The sequence below is a fragment of the Scyliorhinus canicula genome, chromosome 17 (assembly GCF_902713615.1).
Source record: "Scyliorhinus canicula chromosome 17, sScyCan1.1, whole genome shotgun sequence".
Taxonomy (NCBI): domain Eukaryota; kingdom Metazoa; phylum Chordata; class Chondrichthyes; order Carcharhiniformes; family Scyliorhinidae; genus Scyliorhinus; species Scyliorhinus canicula.
The window spans coordinates 93,132,300-93,145,780 of record NC_052162.1 but is presented as its reverse complement, the minus strand read 5'-3'; the positions used below and the strand labels follow the sequence as shown (position 1 = coordinate 93,145,780).

Genomic DNA, 13,481 nt, shown 5'->3' with positions numbered 1-13,481 from the left:
CTCACATATGTGTAAAAGGCCTTGGGGTTTTCCTTGATCCTACCTGCCAAAGATTTTTCATGCCCTCTCTTAGCTCTCCTAATCCCTTTCTTCTTCCCTCCTGGCTATCTTGTATCCCTCCAGCGCCCTGTCTGAACCTTGTTTCTTCAGCCTTATAGAAGTCTCCTTCTTCCTCTTAACAAGACATTCAACCTCTCTTGTCAACCATGGTTCCCTCACTCGACCATCTCTTCCCTGCCTGACAGGGACATACATATCAAAGACACGCAGTACCTGTTCCTTGAACAAGTTCCACATTTCACTTGTGTCCTTCCCTGACTGCCAATGTTCCCAACTTCTACACTTCAATTCTTGTCTGACAGCATTGTATTTACCCTTCCCCCAATTATAAACCTTGCCCTGTTGCACGCACCTATCCCTCTCCATAACTAAAGTGAAAGTCACAGAATTGTGGTCACTGCCTCCAAAATGCTCCCCCACTAACAAATCTATCACCTGCCCTGGTTCATTACCAAGTACTAAATCCAATATGGCCTCCCCTCTGGTCGGACAATCTACATACTGTGTTAGAAAAGCTTCCTGGACATACTGCACAAATAGTGATAGGAGATAGTATAGTTAGGGGGAAGAGACACTGTCCTGTGATAGTGATAGGAGATAGTATAGTTAGGGGGAAGAGACACTGTCCTGTGATAGTGATAGGAGATAGTACAGTTATGGTGGGAGAGACACTGTCCTGTGATAGTGATAGGAGATAGTATAGTTACGGTTGGAGAGACACTGTCCTGTGATAGTGATAGGAGATAGTACAGTTAGGGTGGGAGAGGCACTGTCCTCTGGTAGCGATACATATTGGTATAGTAAGGGTGGGGCAGACACTGTCCTCTGGTAGTGACAGGAGATAGTATAATTAAGGCGGGAGAGACACTGTTCTAAGGTAGTGATGGGAGATAGTATAGTTAGGGCGCGAGAGACACTGCCTTGTGGTAGCGACAGGGAATAGTATAGTTAGATGGGAGAGACACTGTCCTGTGGCAGTGACAGGAGATAATATAGTTAAGCGGGAGAGAAACTGTCCTGGGGTAGTGATAGGAGATAGTATAGTTAGGACGGGAGAGACACTGTACTGTGGTAGTGATAGGAGATAGTATAGTTAAAACGGGAGAGACGCTGTCCTGTGGTAGTGATAGGAGATAGTATAGTTAGGACGGGAGAGACACTGTACTGTGGTAGTGATAGGAGATAGTGTAGTTAAAACGGGAGAGACACTTTCCTGTGGTAGTGATAGGAGATAGTATAGTTAAAACGGGAGAGACACTGTACTGTTGTAGTGATAGGAGATAATATAGTTAGGTTGGGAGAGACACTGTACTGTGGTAGTGGTAGTGGATAGTATAGTTAGGATGGGAGTGACACGATCCTGTGGTTATGATAGGAGATAATATAGTTAGGGCGGGAGAGACACTGTCCTGTGGTAGTGATAGGGGATAGTATAGTTAGGGTGAGGGTGACACTGTACTGTGGTCGTGATAGGAGATAGTATAGTTAGGGTGGCAGAGACACTGTACTGTGGTAGTGGTAGTGGATAGTATAGTTAGGATGGGAGTGACACGATCCTGTGGTTATGATAGGAGATAGTATAGTTAGGGTGCGAGCGACACTGTCGTGCGGTAGTGATTGGATATAGTATAGTTAGGGTGAGGCTGACACTGTCCGGTGGTAGTGGTAGGAGATAGTACAGTTAGGGTGAGAGAGACACTGTACTGTGGTATAGATAGGAGATAGTATAGTTAGGGTGAGAGAGACACTGTCCTGTGGTATAGATAGGAGATATTGTAGTTAGCGTGAGGGAGACACTGTCGTGTGGTAGTGATCAGAGATAGTATAGTTGGTGTGGGAGGGACACAATCCTGTGGTAGTGATAGGAGATGATATTGTTATGCAGGGAGAGACACTGTCCTGTGGTTGTGATAGAAGGTAGTATAGTTTGGGGGGGAAGAGAGACACTGTCCTGTGGTGGTGATACAATTGGAGATGGTATAGTTAGGGCAGGAGAGGTATTGTCCTGTTAGTAGTGATAGGTGATGGTATAGTTAGGGTGGGAGAGACACTGTATGGTGGTCCGGATCGGAGATAGTATAGTTAGGACGGGAGAGACACTGTACAGTGGTAGCGATAGGAGACAGTATATTTGGTGCGGGAGGGACACGATCCTGTGGTAGTGATAGGAGATAATATAGTTATGCCGGGAGAGACACTGTCCTGTGGTAGCGATAGGATAAAATGTAGTTAGGGCGGGAGAGATAATGTCCTCTAGTAGTGATAGGAGAGGAGACAGTTTAGATAGATAGATAGAACAGTACAGCACAGAACAGGCCCTTCGGCCCTCGATGTTGTGCCGAGCAATGATCACCCTACTTAAACCCACGTAACCCGTATACCCGTAACCCAACAATCCCCCCATTAACCTTACACTACGTGCAATTTAGCATGGCCAATCCACCTAACCCGCACATCTTTGGACTGTGGGAGGAAACCGGAGCACCCGGAGGAAACCCACGCACACACGGGGAGGACGTGCAGACTCCACACAGACAGTGACCCAGCCGAGAATCGAACCTGGGACCCTGGAGCTGTGAAGCATTGATGCTAACCACCATGCTACCGTGAGGCCCCTGTTTAGGGTTAGTTAGGGTGGAAGAGATAATGGACTGTGGTAGTGATAGGAAATGGTATAATTTTTGTGGGAGAGACACTGAACTGTGGTATAGATAGGAGATAGTATAGTTAGAGTGTGAGAGTCACTGTACTGTGGTTGTGATAGGAAATAATCTCATTCGGGCGTGAGAGTCACTGTAGTGTGGTTGTGATAGGGGATAGTTTAGTTAGAGGGGGGAGAGAGACTGTACTGTGGCAGTGATGGGAGATAGTATAGTTACGGCAGGAGAGACACTGTCCTGTGGCAGTGATAGGGGTAATATAGTTAGGATGGGTGAGGCACAGTGCTGTGCAGCTGTGACTGGGAGTTTTGGATCTTGGATGTCCTGCCTACTGCTAAAATTAAATTCATCTATTCACGGCTTGGAAAAGAAGTGGGGAGTGGGAGGGAATTTTCCTGTTGTATTGGTCAGTTAAGGAACCAATGACAGAGGAGAACCAGGAATGTTGTTCTACTAAGCGTTTGAGGAGTTGGAGACCAAAGTAAAACAAATAGAACATCAAAAGTAATAATCTCTCGATTAACAACTGAATCATGTGCCAATTATGAAAAGCAGAAACAGATGAGAAGGTTAAGTGCAGAGCTGAAAGAGTGATGTGGGAGCCTCCAGAAGCTACTTGCGTCAGAACCTGAGCTCTTTCATTCAGATGTGCTCAATTTAAACTGGACTGGGACCAGTTTCCAAGTGAAGCAAATAGCTTGGGCATTAGTCGAGGCTTTCAACAAAGAAAGAGTGTTGCGGAGAGTAGAATGATGGTAGTAGTGGGGAGGTTTCTGGAAATGAGAAATTTTAAATCAGCATTTTTTTAGAATACAGCAGCATTTTGAATAAAAATAAGCTAGCTGGGTCAGGAATAATTGTGAGAGCAATAAGGTCAATCCAACATTAGTGGCTAAGCTGACCTGAGGCAAAAGTAGAAAAAACTCAAAAGACATTGAATGTGTAGAGCATTCACTACAAATTGGATGAAATTTGATAGATCTGATCTAACTGCCTTTACAAAGATGTGGTTGCAAAGTGACCAAGAGTGGGAATTAATTATTTCAGGATACTTGAATTTTCGAAGAAATAGGCAAAATAGAAAAGGAGGAGGAGAACACTGATGATCGAGAATAGGATAAGGGCAGGAGAGAGAAAGGATCTTAACTCAGAAAATCAAGATCTGGGGACAGATTTTACGGTCTCACCTGTCATGGGAATCTTTGCAGGCACGATGAAAGGTTTTACAGATAATTTAAAAGTTTGTTGGGAATTTCCGTCCTCAGGGCAAGCGCGAGTGGATAATCCAGCCCATAGAATTTGTTTTGGCGGAGCAAGGGGCTGGAAATATTGCTGGGCATTGTTAATAGGCTTCCTAACTGTGTTCTAGTGTAGGGTAGAGTTTAAATCAGCAAATTGGAGGCAATGAAGAGTAATGAAGGCAATACAATAATCATGAGGGAATTTAATCTTCATGAAGACTGGGCAAACATAATTGGCAGTGATGGTTTGGGGGACATGTTCATGTAAGGTATACGAGATGGTTTTCCAAATCAGAATGTTAAGGAACCAACTAGAGGACAGGCTATTTTGGATAAAGTATTGAGCAATGAATAAGGGTAAATTAATTAACTTGTCGTAAAGGGGCTTCTCAGGAGGAGTGAGCACAGCATGACAGGATTTCTCTAGATCAGTAGGACAAGTTTCTGAAATCAATGTACCAAGGTACCAATTAGCGAACAAACTATTCGTAGTAGAATTTTATCCTGAGTTTGGAAGTGAGTTAACTAATCTAAAACTAGAGTCTTAAATCTAAACAAAGCAAGGAGCATTGGAATGAAGGATGAGTTGGCTAAGGGAGATTGGAAAACGACATTAAAATATACGATGGAAAACAAGCAATGGCTAACATTTAAATAATTAATACTAATTTAGTCTAAGTATACATTCCTTTAAGGCACGAAATCCCTGTGATAAAATGGTCCAAACATACCTATTAAGAGGAGTTAAAGATAGTATTAGATCAGAAGAAGTTCTAGAAACTAGTGGTAAGCCTGACAATTGGGAGGATTTTGAAGTTCAACAGATGTGAACAAACACATTGATTAAAAAAAAGAGAGAAAATACAATATAAGTATAAACTAGCAACATTTTCTGTCATGGGATGTGAACTTCATTGACAAAGCCAGTATTTGTTTCCCATCCCTAATTTCCCTTGAGAGATGGTGAGCCACATATTTGAACCACTGCAGCCCATTTGGTGTTGGTACATCCACAGTATTGGTGCGGTGGCGGGGGGAGAGTTCCAAGATTTTGATCCAATAGAAGTGAAGGAACGCTGATGTAGTTCCAAATTGTAATGTTGTATGATTTTTGTTTCAAAAAAAAAAAGTGGGCAGCACGGTAGCATGGTGGTTAGCATAAATGCCAGTTTCGATTCCCGGCTGGGTCACTGTCTGTGTGGAGTCTGCACGTCCTCCCCGTGTGTGCGTGGGTTTCCTCCGGGTGCTCCGGTTTCCTCCCACAGTCCAAAGGTGTGCGGGTTAGGTGGATTGGCCATGCTAAATTGCCCGTAGTGTCCTAAAAAGTAAGGTTAATGGGGGGATTGTTGGGTTACGGGTATAGGGTGGATACGTGGGTTTGAGTAGGGTGATCATTGCTCGGCACAACATCGAGGGCCGAAGGGCCTGTTCTGTGCTGTACTGTTCTATGTTCTATTTGCAGAGAAGCATGCAGATTATGTGAATTCCCTTGTACCTGCCGCCCTTATCCTTCTAGGTGGTAGAGGTCACCAGTTTGGAAGGTGCAGTTGAAGGGGGCTTGAAGGCAAGATGCTGCAGTGCATCACACTACTGCCGCTGTGCATCGGTGGTGCAGGAAGTCAGTGTTTAAGATGGTGGTGGTGGGTGGGTTGGATGTGTGGCAATCAAGCAGGCTGCTTTGTCCTGGATTATGTTGAGCTTCTTGAGAGCTGATGAAGCTTTACACCAAGTGGAACAATCCCCATGGAGACCAATAGCTTTAAAAAATAAATATGACTTCCCCAATGTCGGATGAGATTACACATTTTAGCACTTTTACTGTAACAATCAAACTAAAATCAATATAGACTAAACATTATTGAATAGGTAACTAATAAAACAAGCTAAAGAAAAAGTGCTTCTACATGAACTAATTAATCTAACTTTACAGTTATGCCATAGTCCCAGCAGATATATAACCTTGAAGATTTAGTCCTGCACTCCTCTCACTTTTCAACAGGCTCCCTTCTGCTTGTCACACCATGGTGAGTCTTCCAATGTCCCTGTGGAAGTCCCCTCACTCTGGAAACTTCTGTGTATCCCTAAACTGACTTCCATCAGCAAGGGCCGCTCTGGCATCTTGCTTTAAATGTTTTCATTTTCTAACAGAACATTCTTTTGTTTTGGGGGGGGAGGGGGGCAGGCGGGTGAGGGAGAGGAGAGTAATGTATGAGCCTGACATTCAAATTGCCCAGTGATGTGTTGTCCAACTCGACTAATTACTGCCCATCAGTCTACCCTCGATCATGAACAAAGTGATGGAAGTTGGATGGATGTAAGGCACCTTTTAAATATGGCACTCAGATATGATTGTGGGGTGGATGCCATCATGTTTTCCCTGCCACTATTAATTTCAATTAATACTTCTTGGCTTCACCTGAGCTTATAACCTAATTAATTCACTTACCACTATAGTAACCCAACTTAAATTTGTAATTTCCCAGATCCAAATTTGAAACAAATGCCTTAACTTCTATAGAAAGAGGAAAAATAATTACCTGACTTCTTGTGGCGTCACACTTTGATTTTCTTTGGAGGCCTACAATGATTTCCCCGCTCCCTCTCCACTGCTTTGTTGATCCCCACAGTGCTCTCACCTCTCCTGCTGGACTTTGAGTTATTCCCTCGCTTATTCTCTCTGCCTCCTTTTTTATCGCTCCTTTTATCAAGCAGTCCACTTGATCGGCACCCCACCCACCAACTCTAACATCCATTCCCTGCACCACTCTTGCACAATGGCAACAGCGTGTACCATTTACAAGATGCTCTACCGCAACTCAACAAGACTCCTTCAACAGCATCTTCCAGGCCTGCAATCCATCATCTGGACGAGCAAGGGCAGTGCTACATGGGAATACCATCACCTGCAAGTTCCCCTCCAATTCATACACTATCCTGACTTAGAGTATATCGCTGTTCCTCCATTGCTGCTGGAACAAATCCTGGGTGCATAGGAACATTGGATTTAGGAGCAGAAGTGGACAATTCATCCCTTCACGCCTGCTCCACCATTTAATTAGATCATGATTATAGTAGCATATAGTGGTGTAATGGAGGTTAAATATAATGCAAAGATATTTTATGTAGAACTGGATATTTCATATTAGTCAAATAGAAGCAATTCTCAACATCAAGAAGCTTTGGGGAAAAAAAATCAGGACATAATTAAATGCATGAAGCACAAAAGTCAATCTATCTTCTGACCTTTTGCGGTGTCAGGCTGTCCTTTTCATTTGCTACATGAATGAATTATAGCTGTCAATCTGATTTACCTTTAGCAATTGCAATAAGTTGATAACAAAGTTACAAACAATTGTTAATACGTTAATAATGCAGGAAGCCCTTGTTTAGCGTTAGGAACATAGGAACATAGCATAGAAACATAGAGTCTACACAATACCATTTTTCATTCCTATTGCTCTCCAATTAGAACCCAGCGTTCACAGACAGTCTTATGGGTTTAACGTTGTTCCACATGACATCACGTTATTCAGGAAGCAAATAACATTAAGTGAGGACTTACTATAGTGACCTTATCCAATTGTAATTGCAGGGTTTTTCTAAATCTGCATGAAATATGTGTGGTATGAGGGAAAAAGGGGTTTAACCACTGCTACTTTCCAAACATCCTTGAATCCAAGGACAGCCAGAAATAACCTTCCTCACAACATTAGATAAAGGATATATTTTTCATGTATCGGGTGCGGATGTGTGAAAAAATAAAAAGCTTTACTGTCATTACTGCTGCTTTGTGAAATTATTTTATGCCAAAGGATTTGTGATGGAGTGAAGGGAAGGGAGTTTTTTTCAGGCTGAGACAATGGGAAATATTAAGTGAACCACACGGATTAGGAGTAGGCCCTTCGGCCCCTCAACGCTGCTCCTCCATTCAATAAGATCATGGCTGTTTCGACTGCGGCCTCAACTCCACATTCCACCTTCTCCCGATAGCCTTCGACTCCATTGTTAATCAAACACTACATGTCCTTGCCTCCGCTGTTCTCTGTGTAAGGGAGTTCCAAAAATGCACGACGCTCCGAGAGAAATAATCAATTCTCCTCAGCTCTGTCACAACCAAAGAAATAGTTCCTCGGTATTATTAAGTAACAAAGGACAACAATGTAACTGTGCTGCGAAGGATATATTCCATTGAACTGTAGTGATAGGAAAATTGGCTAGAAGAGAATGAAAGTTATTTTGACCTGATGTGCCAGGCAGTTTGGCTCATATGTCGTATATCCCCCCCTATTTTTCCAGAGGGTAAAATTGGGTGACTGGTCGAAATGGTCATTTTCCCATCAACTGGGCATGGTTAAAACTTCCCCCAATATGTGCATTTTCTTGTTCTCAGATGTTAATTAGCTGCCTTAAAGTTCATTTAAGAGAAAAGGTTAGAGCAACGTACAGTTCTCTGCAAAGGATCATTTTCTTCATCACGTTCTCTAATATCTTTTCAGGCTGGGATTTACTGGATAAATTTACTTGATCATTACTGTTCTGGATGGAGCCTAATCTTGATTGCTGTACTGGAACTCATAGCCTTATGCATTTATGGTAAGTGCAACAAAATCTAGTTAGATGTTGAAGGGGTTAAAAGTCATTGACTGTGGAAAAGTTTCTGAGAAACTACTAGGGCTGCAAGGTGCAGCTGCAAAAACAATGGACAAAGAGGAACTTTGATACAACACAAGAAGGCTGTAACAACATACATCACTGCTTTCCAGATAACAACCCAGTACTGCAAATGTGTTTCACAGAAACCATAAGTCAGTGGTTAGGGTGCCAGACAGTCAAGATCCATACATATCTATTTATTGATAATATAGCGATGTGTACATGCGTTGTTGATGATTGGATATTGTATTTAGACGAGCGTAGAGTTGCTATAATTAGTTAAGTACTACTGTGAGAAACAAATTAAGTAATTAGAACTATTAATTGTGATTGGATATTGGTTACCTTCAAATAAGTGTGCAAGTTCGATTGGTGCATGTAAATTACTTGTAGTTCAGCCTAAAGGTATAATTATGGTTGTATTCCTTTGTTCTGGGAACTTGTGGATCACATGGGAAGCAGGGGCGGAATTCTCCGCCACCCGGGAATCGGCGGGGACGGGAATCGTGCTGCGCCGGTTGGCGCTGCGCCGATTCTCCGGCCTGCGATGGCCCGAAGTCCCGCCGCTGTCAGGCCTCTCCCACTGACATGGTTTAAACCACCTCTGGTGCCGCGGGAGCAGGTGGTGCGAGCGGGCCCCGGGGTCCGGGGGGGGCTGGGGGCGATCTGACCCCGGGGGTGCGCACACGGTGGCCTGACCCGCGTTCGGGGCCCATCGATCGGCGGTCGGGCCTGTGCCGTGGGGGCACTCTTTTTCCTCCGCCGCCGCCATGGCCTCCACCGTGGCGGAGGCGGAAGAGACCCCCTCCACCGCACATGTGCCGGCGTGACGTCAGCAGCCGCTGACGCTCCGGCGCATGCGCGGACTCAAACCGACCAGCGAAGGACTTTCGGCCAGTCATGGCACCGGTCGGCTGGGCACCAAAGGCCGTTCGCGTCGGTCGGTGGAGCGGGAGCCACTCCGGCGTGGGCCTAGCTCCAAAGGGTGCGGAGATTTCACGCCACTCCGGTACGCCGGGACCCACCGCCCCGCCGGGTAGGGGAGAATCCCGGCCCAGGTTCCCCTGCTAGAACTTGAATGAAGATCTTGGCCGGGATTCTCCCCTTCCCGGCTTACCGTAGTGGCGGGAGCCACTCTGGCGTCGGGCCTCCCCAAAGGTGCGGAAAATTCCGCACCTTTAGGGGCTAGGCCCCCGCTGGAGTGGCTCCCGCTCCACCGACCAGCGCCAACGGCTTTTGGCGCCCCGCCGACCGGCGTCAGGGCTGGCCGAAAGGCCTTCGCCAGTCAGCGTGAATCCACGCATGTGCCGGAGCATCAGCGGCGGCTGACGTCACCCGGGCACATGCGCGGTGGAGGGGGTCTCTTCCGCCTCGGAAGAAAAAGAGTGCCCCCATGGCACAGGCCCGCCCGCCGATAGGTGGGCCCTGATCACAGGCCAGGCCACCGTGGGGCACCCCCCAGGGTCAGATCGCCCCGCGCCCCCCCCAGGACCAGGCCCGGGGCCCACTCGCGCCGCCTGCTCCCGACGGCACCAGAGGTGGTTTAAATCACGTCGGCGGGAGAGGCCTGACAGCGGCGGGACATCGGTTCATCACGGACCGGAGGATCGCCACGGGGGGCCCGCGACCATCGTGGCATGATTCCCGCCCCCGCCGATTCCCAGGTGGCGGAGAATTCCGGCCATGGCGGGGGCGGGATTTACGCCGGCCCCGGGCGATTCTCCGACCCTGCGTGGGGTCGGAGAATTCTGCCCCTTAAGCGAGAATCCAAAGCCACTCAGGGAAGTGAAGTACATGGTAGCTGGATACATGTGAAATTCCTCTATCAGTTTGGTGAAAAGGATGGGGTCCGCCCAGGCTAGCTGTGAAGGCAGATCTACTGTTTGGTGAGTATTATCTGTTTTTTGACGATACTCACCGACCGGGCGCTGTCAGACTAGATCAGCCGCTGAGTAAAAGGCAGATCCATACTCAGGGGCCAGATGACTGAAAGAGTGAGGGGAACATCACAGGACCGTGGTGAGAAATCACAATCCCGCAAAGGGGATTAATTCTGAGAGTAGTCTCTGAAATCTGGATTTTGCAATGGCAGCCACTGCTGAGAAATCTGAACTAGTGTTCATTGCAGAGTTGGAAGGTGAGGGGTCTACGTCTCGACACATCGTTTGCAGGGACAGAAAATAAATCGGCAAAATGCAAAAACGGGTGGATTCCAACAGACACGCGGGTCGGGATTTTCCGACCCCCCGCCAGGTGGGAGAATCGTTGGGGGTCGGTGTAAATCCCGCCCCCGCCATCCTCCCAATTCTCCCGCCCCCCCCCCCCCCCCCCCCCCCCCCAGAAACCGGGCTGGCATGAGTCGAGCCACCCACCTCGGAGAATGGCGGGGTCCGGCGCGACTCAATGGACACCGAATTCTCCGGCCATCGATGGGCCGAAGTCCCGCCCGTCTGTAGCTGGTACCTCCGGCGTAAATTAGAGTAGGTCCCTTACCGGCGGGACCTGGCGGCGCGGGTGGGCTCTGGGGTTCCTGGGGGGTCAGGGGGAGATCTGGCCCCAGGAGGTGCCCCCACGGTGGCCTGACCCACGTCAGGGCCCACCAATCCGCGGGCGCGCCTGTGCCGTGGTGGCACTCTATTTCTCCGCACCGGAGGCCATGGTCCTCCGCCATTCCCGATGCGCATGCACGGGGTTGACGCCAGCACGCGCTGGCGCTCCCGCGCATGCGCCGACTCGCGTTGGATGGCGGAGGCCCTTCGGCGCCAGTTGGCATGTCACCAAGTCCCTATCCCGCCAGCCGGCGGGGCGCCAACCACTCTGGGTGGGCCTAGCCCCTGATTCCACATCTTTGGGGTGGCCCGATGCCAGAGTGGTTCACACCACCCCGTGCCGCCGGGAACCCTTGCCCCGCCAGGTACGGGAGAATCCCGGCCCTGGTGTCCAGTAAAAAGTGGTCGAAGGCTCAAACAAGTGATAGAAACTGAGGCAGCCAATGTGCTTATCTTGAGCTTCTACTTACAGCAGCAACGGTAATTCAGAAGTATATGGGACAGACTCCACTAGCTGAAGTGCAGGTCACCACAGCTGACTGATTCCTCCCAGAAGTGTTAGGCAGGTTGGTTCGATGTGGACTGCACTTGATGCAGTGAAGCTAGAAACAGACCTCTAACACTGGAGAAGATCGAACACAGTTTTATTCAATGATAGAACTAATATACATATTTAGCTGTGGTTCTACACTATACTGAACTGACTGGAGACCTTGTTATAGAACTGGGGACATTGTCCCTACTGCCAGCCATTGGTAAGGTGCTGCATCACATGCTGCAGCAGAGGATCCTTGGCTGTTTTCTCACAAATTTGGACCACCCGTTTGTCAGAGGCCAGAAGGTTGGTGGCACACAACTGCACTTGCGCTTCAGTTGTCGAGTCATAGTTACATGACTGCGCAAGGATGCGGAGATGGGTCAAAAAGGATTGTAAAGGTTCATCCTTACCCTGAAGCCTCTGCTGGAAAATGTACCGTTCAAAGCTCTCATTCACCTCAATGTCGCAGGGGCTGTCGAACTTCAGCAGGAGTGTTTTAAATTTCGTCTTGTCTTCGCCTTCAGCGAATGTAAGGGAGGTTTTGATGTGGATGGCGTGGTCCCCGGCTGTGGAGAGGAATAGTGCGACCTTCATGGTGTCCGATGCGGCCTTGAGGTCGGTGGCTTCGAGATAGAGTTGGAACTTCTGTTTGAAGATCTTCCAATTTTCACTGAGGTTGCCGGCGATGCGGAGCTGCGGAGGACGGCGGACGTTTTCCATGGTCACCGGATGGCTGTTTGCTGGTCAACGCTGATTCACTCAAGGTAGGTCCGCCAATTTTCAGCATCACTACCTGGTACCATGATGTGTTAGGCCGGCTGGGTCGATGTGGACTGCACTTGATGCAGTGTAGCGAGAGACAAACTTCCAACACTTGATGAGATGCAACACAATTTTATTTAACATCTAAACTAGTATACATGTTCAACTGTGCGTTGACACTATGCTGACTTGACTGGAGACCTGATACTAGCCTGACCAGACTTACATGCATGGTGTTTGCACTGGCTAGCTCACGAACTCTGACTGTCTCAGAGTCTGGGTCCCGAGAGAGTGGGAAAACTGGTGCCCTCTGGCTTCATAGTGGTTGTGTCCTGTCTGGTAATTGGCTGCTGTGTTCTGTGTGCTTACTGGTCATCCTGTGTGTCAATCACTGCCTGTCTGCACTCCATTATATACATAGACGTATATTATGACAGGGGCTGTACCAACATTGAAGGAAAGGGTCATTTATATGATGCGTAGATGGGAGATGAGGAAGTGAGTAGGGCAAGAGAAGAGCTGTTGGAGGGGGCCGATGTGACTCTGTCAAAAGGTAACAGCAGAGTGAATGGAGAGCTAACACAATGGGCGGGACAAAATTAAAAATGTAATCTGTATGACAGATAATGAGAATGACAATGATGATAAAAAAATAACTGACTTTTTTAATGAGAAAAAAACATACACAGAGTTTAAGTCATTTCTACTGGTATAAGAACAAAGTTTCTTTTGAATGAGTATTAAATAAACATTAATGGAAATCCGAATGCCAACAGCACTGTAATTTGAATTTGGGACAACACATTGGAAGTGAAAAATGCAATGTAATTTAGCAAATTGTTTTTGAGAATAATGTCATCTAAGATAAAGAACACGCATTCAAAATATATTAATGTCTCGAATCAAAATGTTTGATTTCTGTTTTAAAGATATAAGAATATTTTGTTGGACTGCAAGATTTCTCCACGGCTCTAGTGGACTTAATCAAACTGGATATGATTAAGTAATCAAGGGTAGA

General features: G+C 47.0%; 1 protein-coding gene across 6 annotated transcripts in view; it reads left to right on the top strand.

Annotated features, from left to right (window-relative positions):
* Window positions 1-13,481, top strand: part of LOC119951757 (sodium- and chloride-dependent neutral and basic amino acid transporter B(0+)-like) — a 232,723-nt gene that overhangs the window by 167,740 nt on the left and 51,502 nt on the right. For 5 of the 6 annotated variants that reach the window (XM_038775089.1, XM_038775091.1, XM_038775087.1 and 2 more), the window contains one exon: window positions 8,458-8,554. In XM_038775089.1, the coding sequence (XP_038631017.1) occupies window positions 8,458-8,554 (97 nt within the window). Of the gene's footprint in view, window positions 1-8,457; window positions 8,555-12,225; window positions 12,378-13,481 lie in introns of those variants that run through there. The other variant, XM_038775092.1, reaches the window with a different exon arrangement.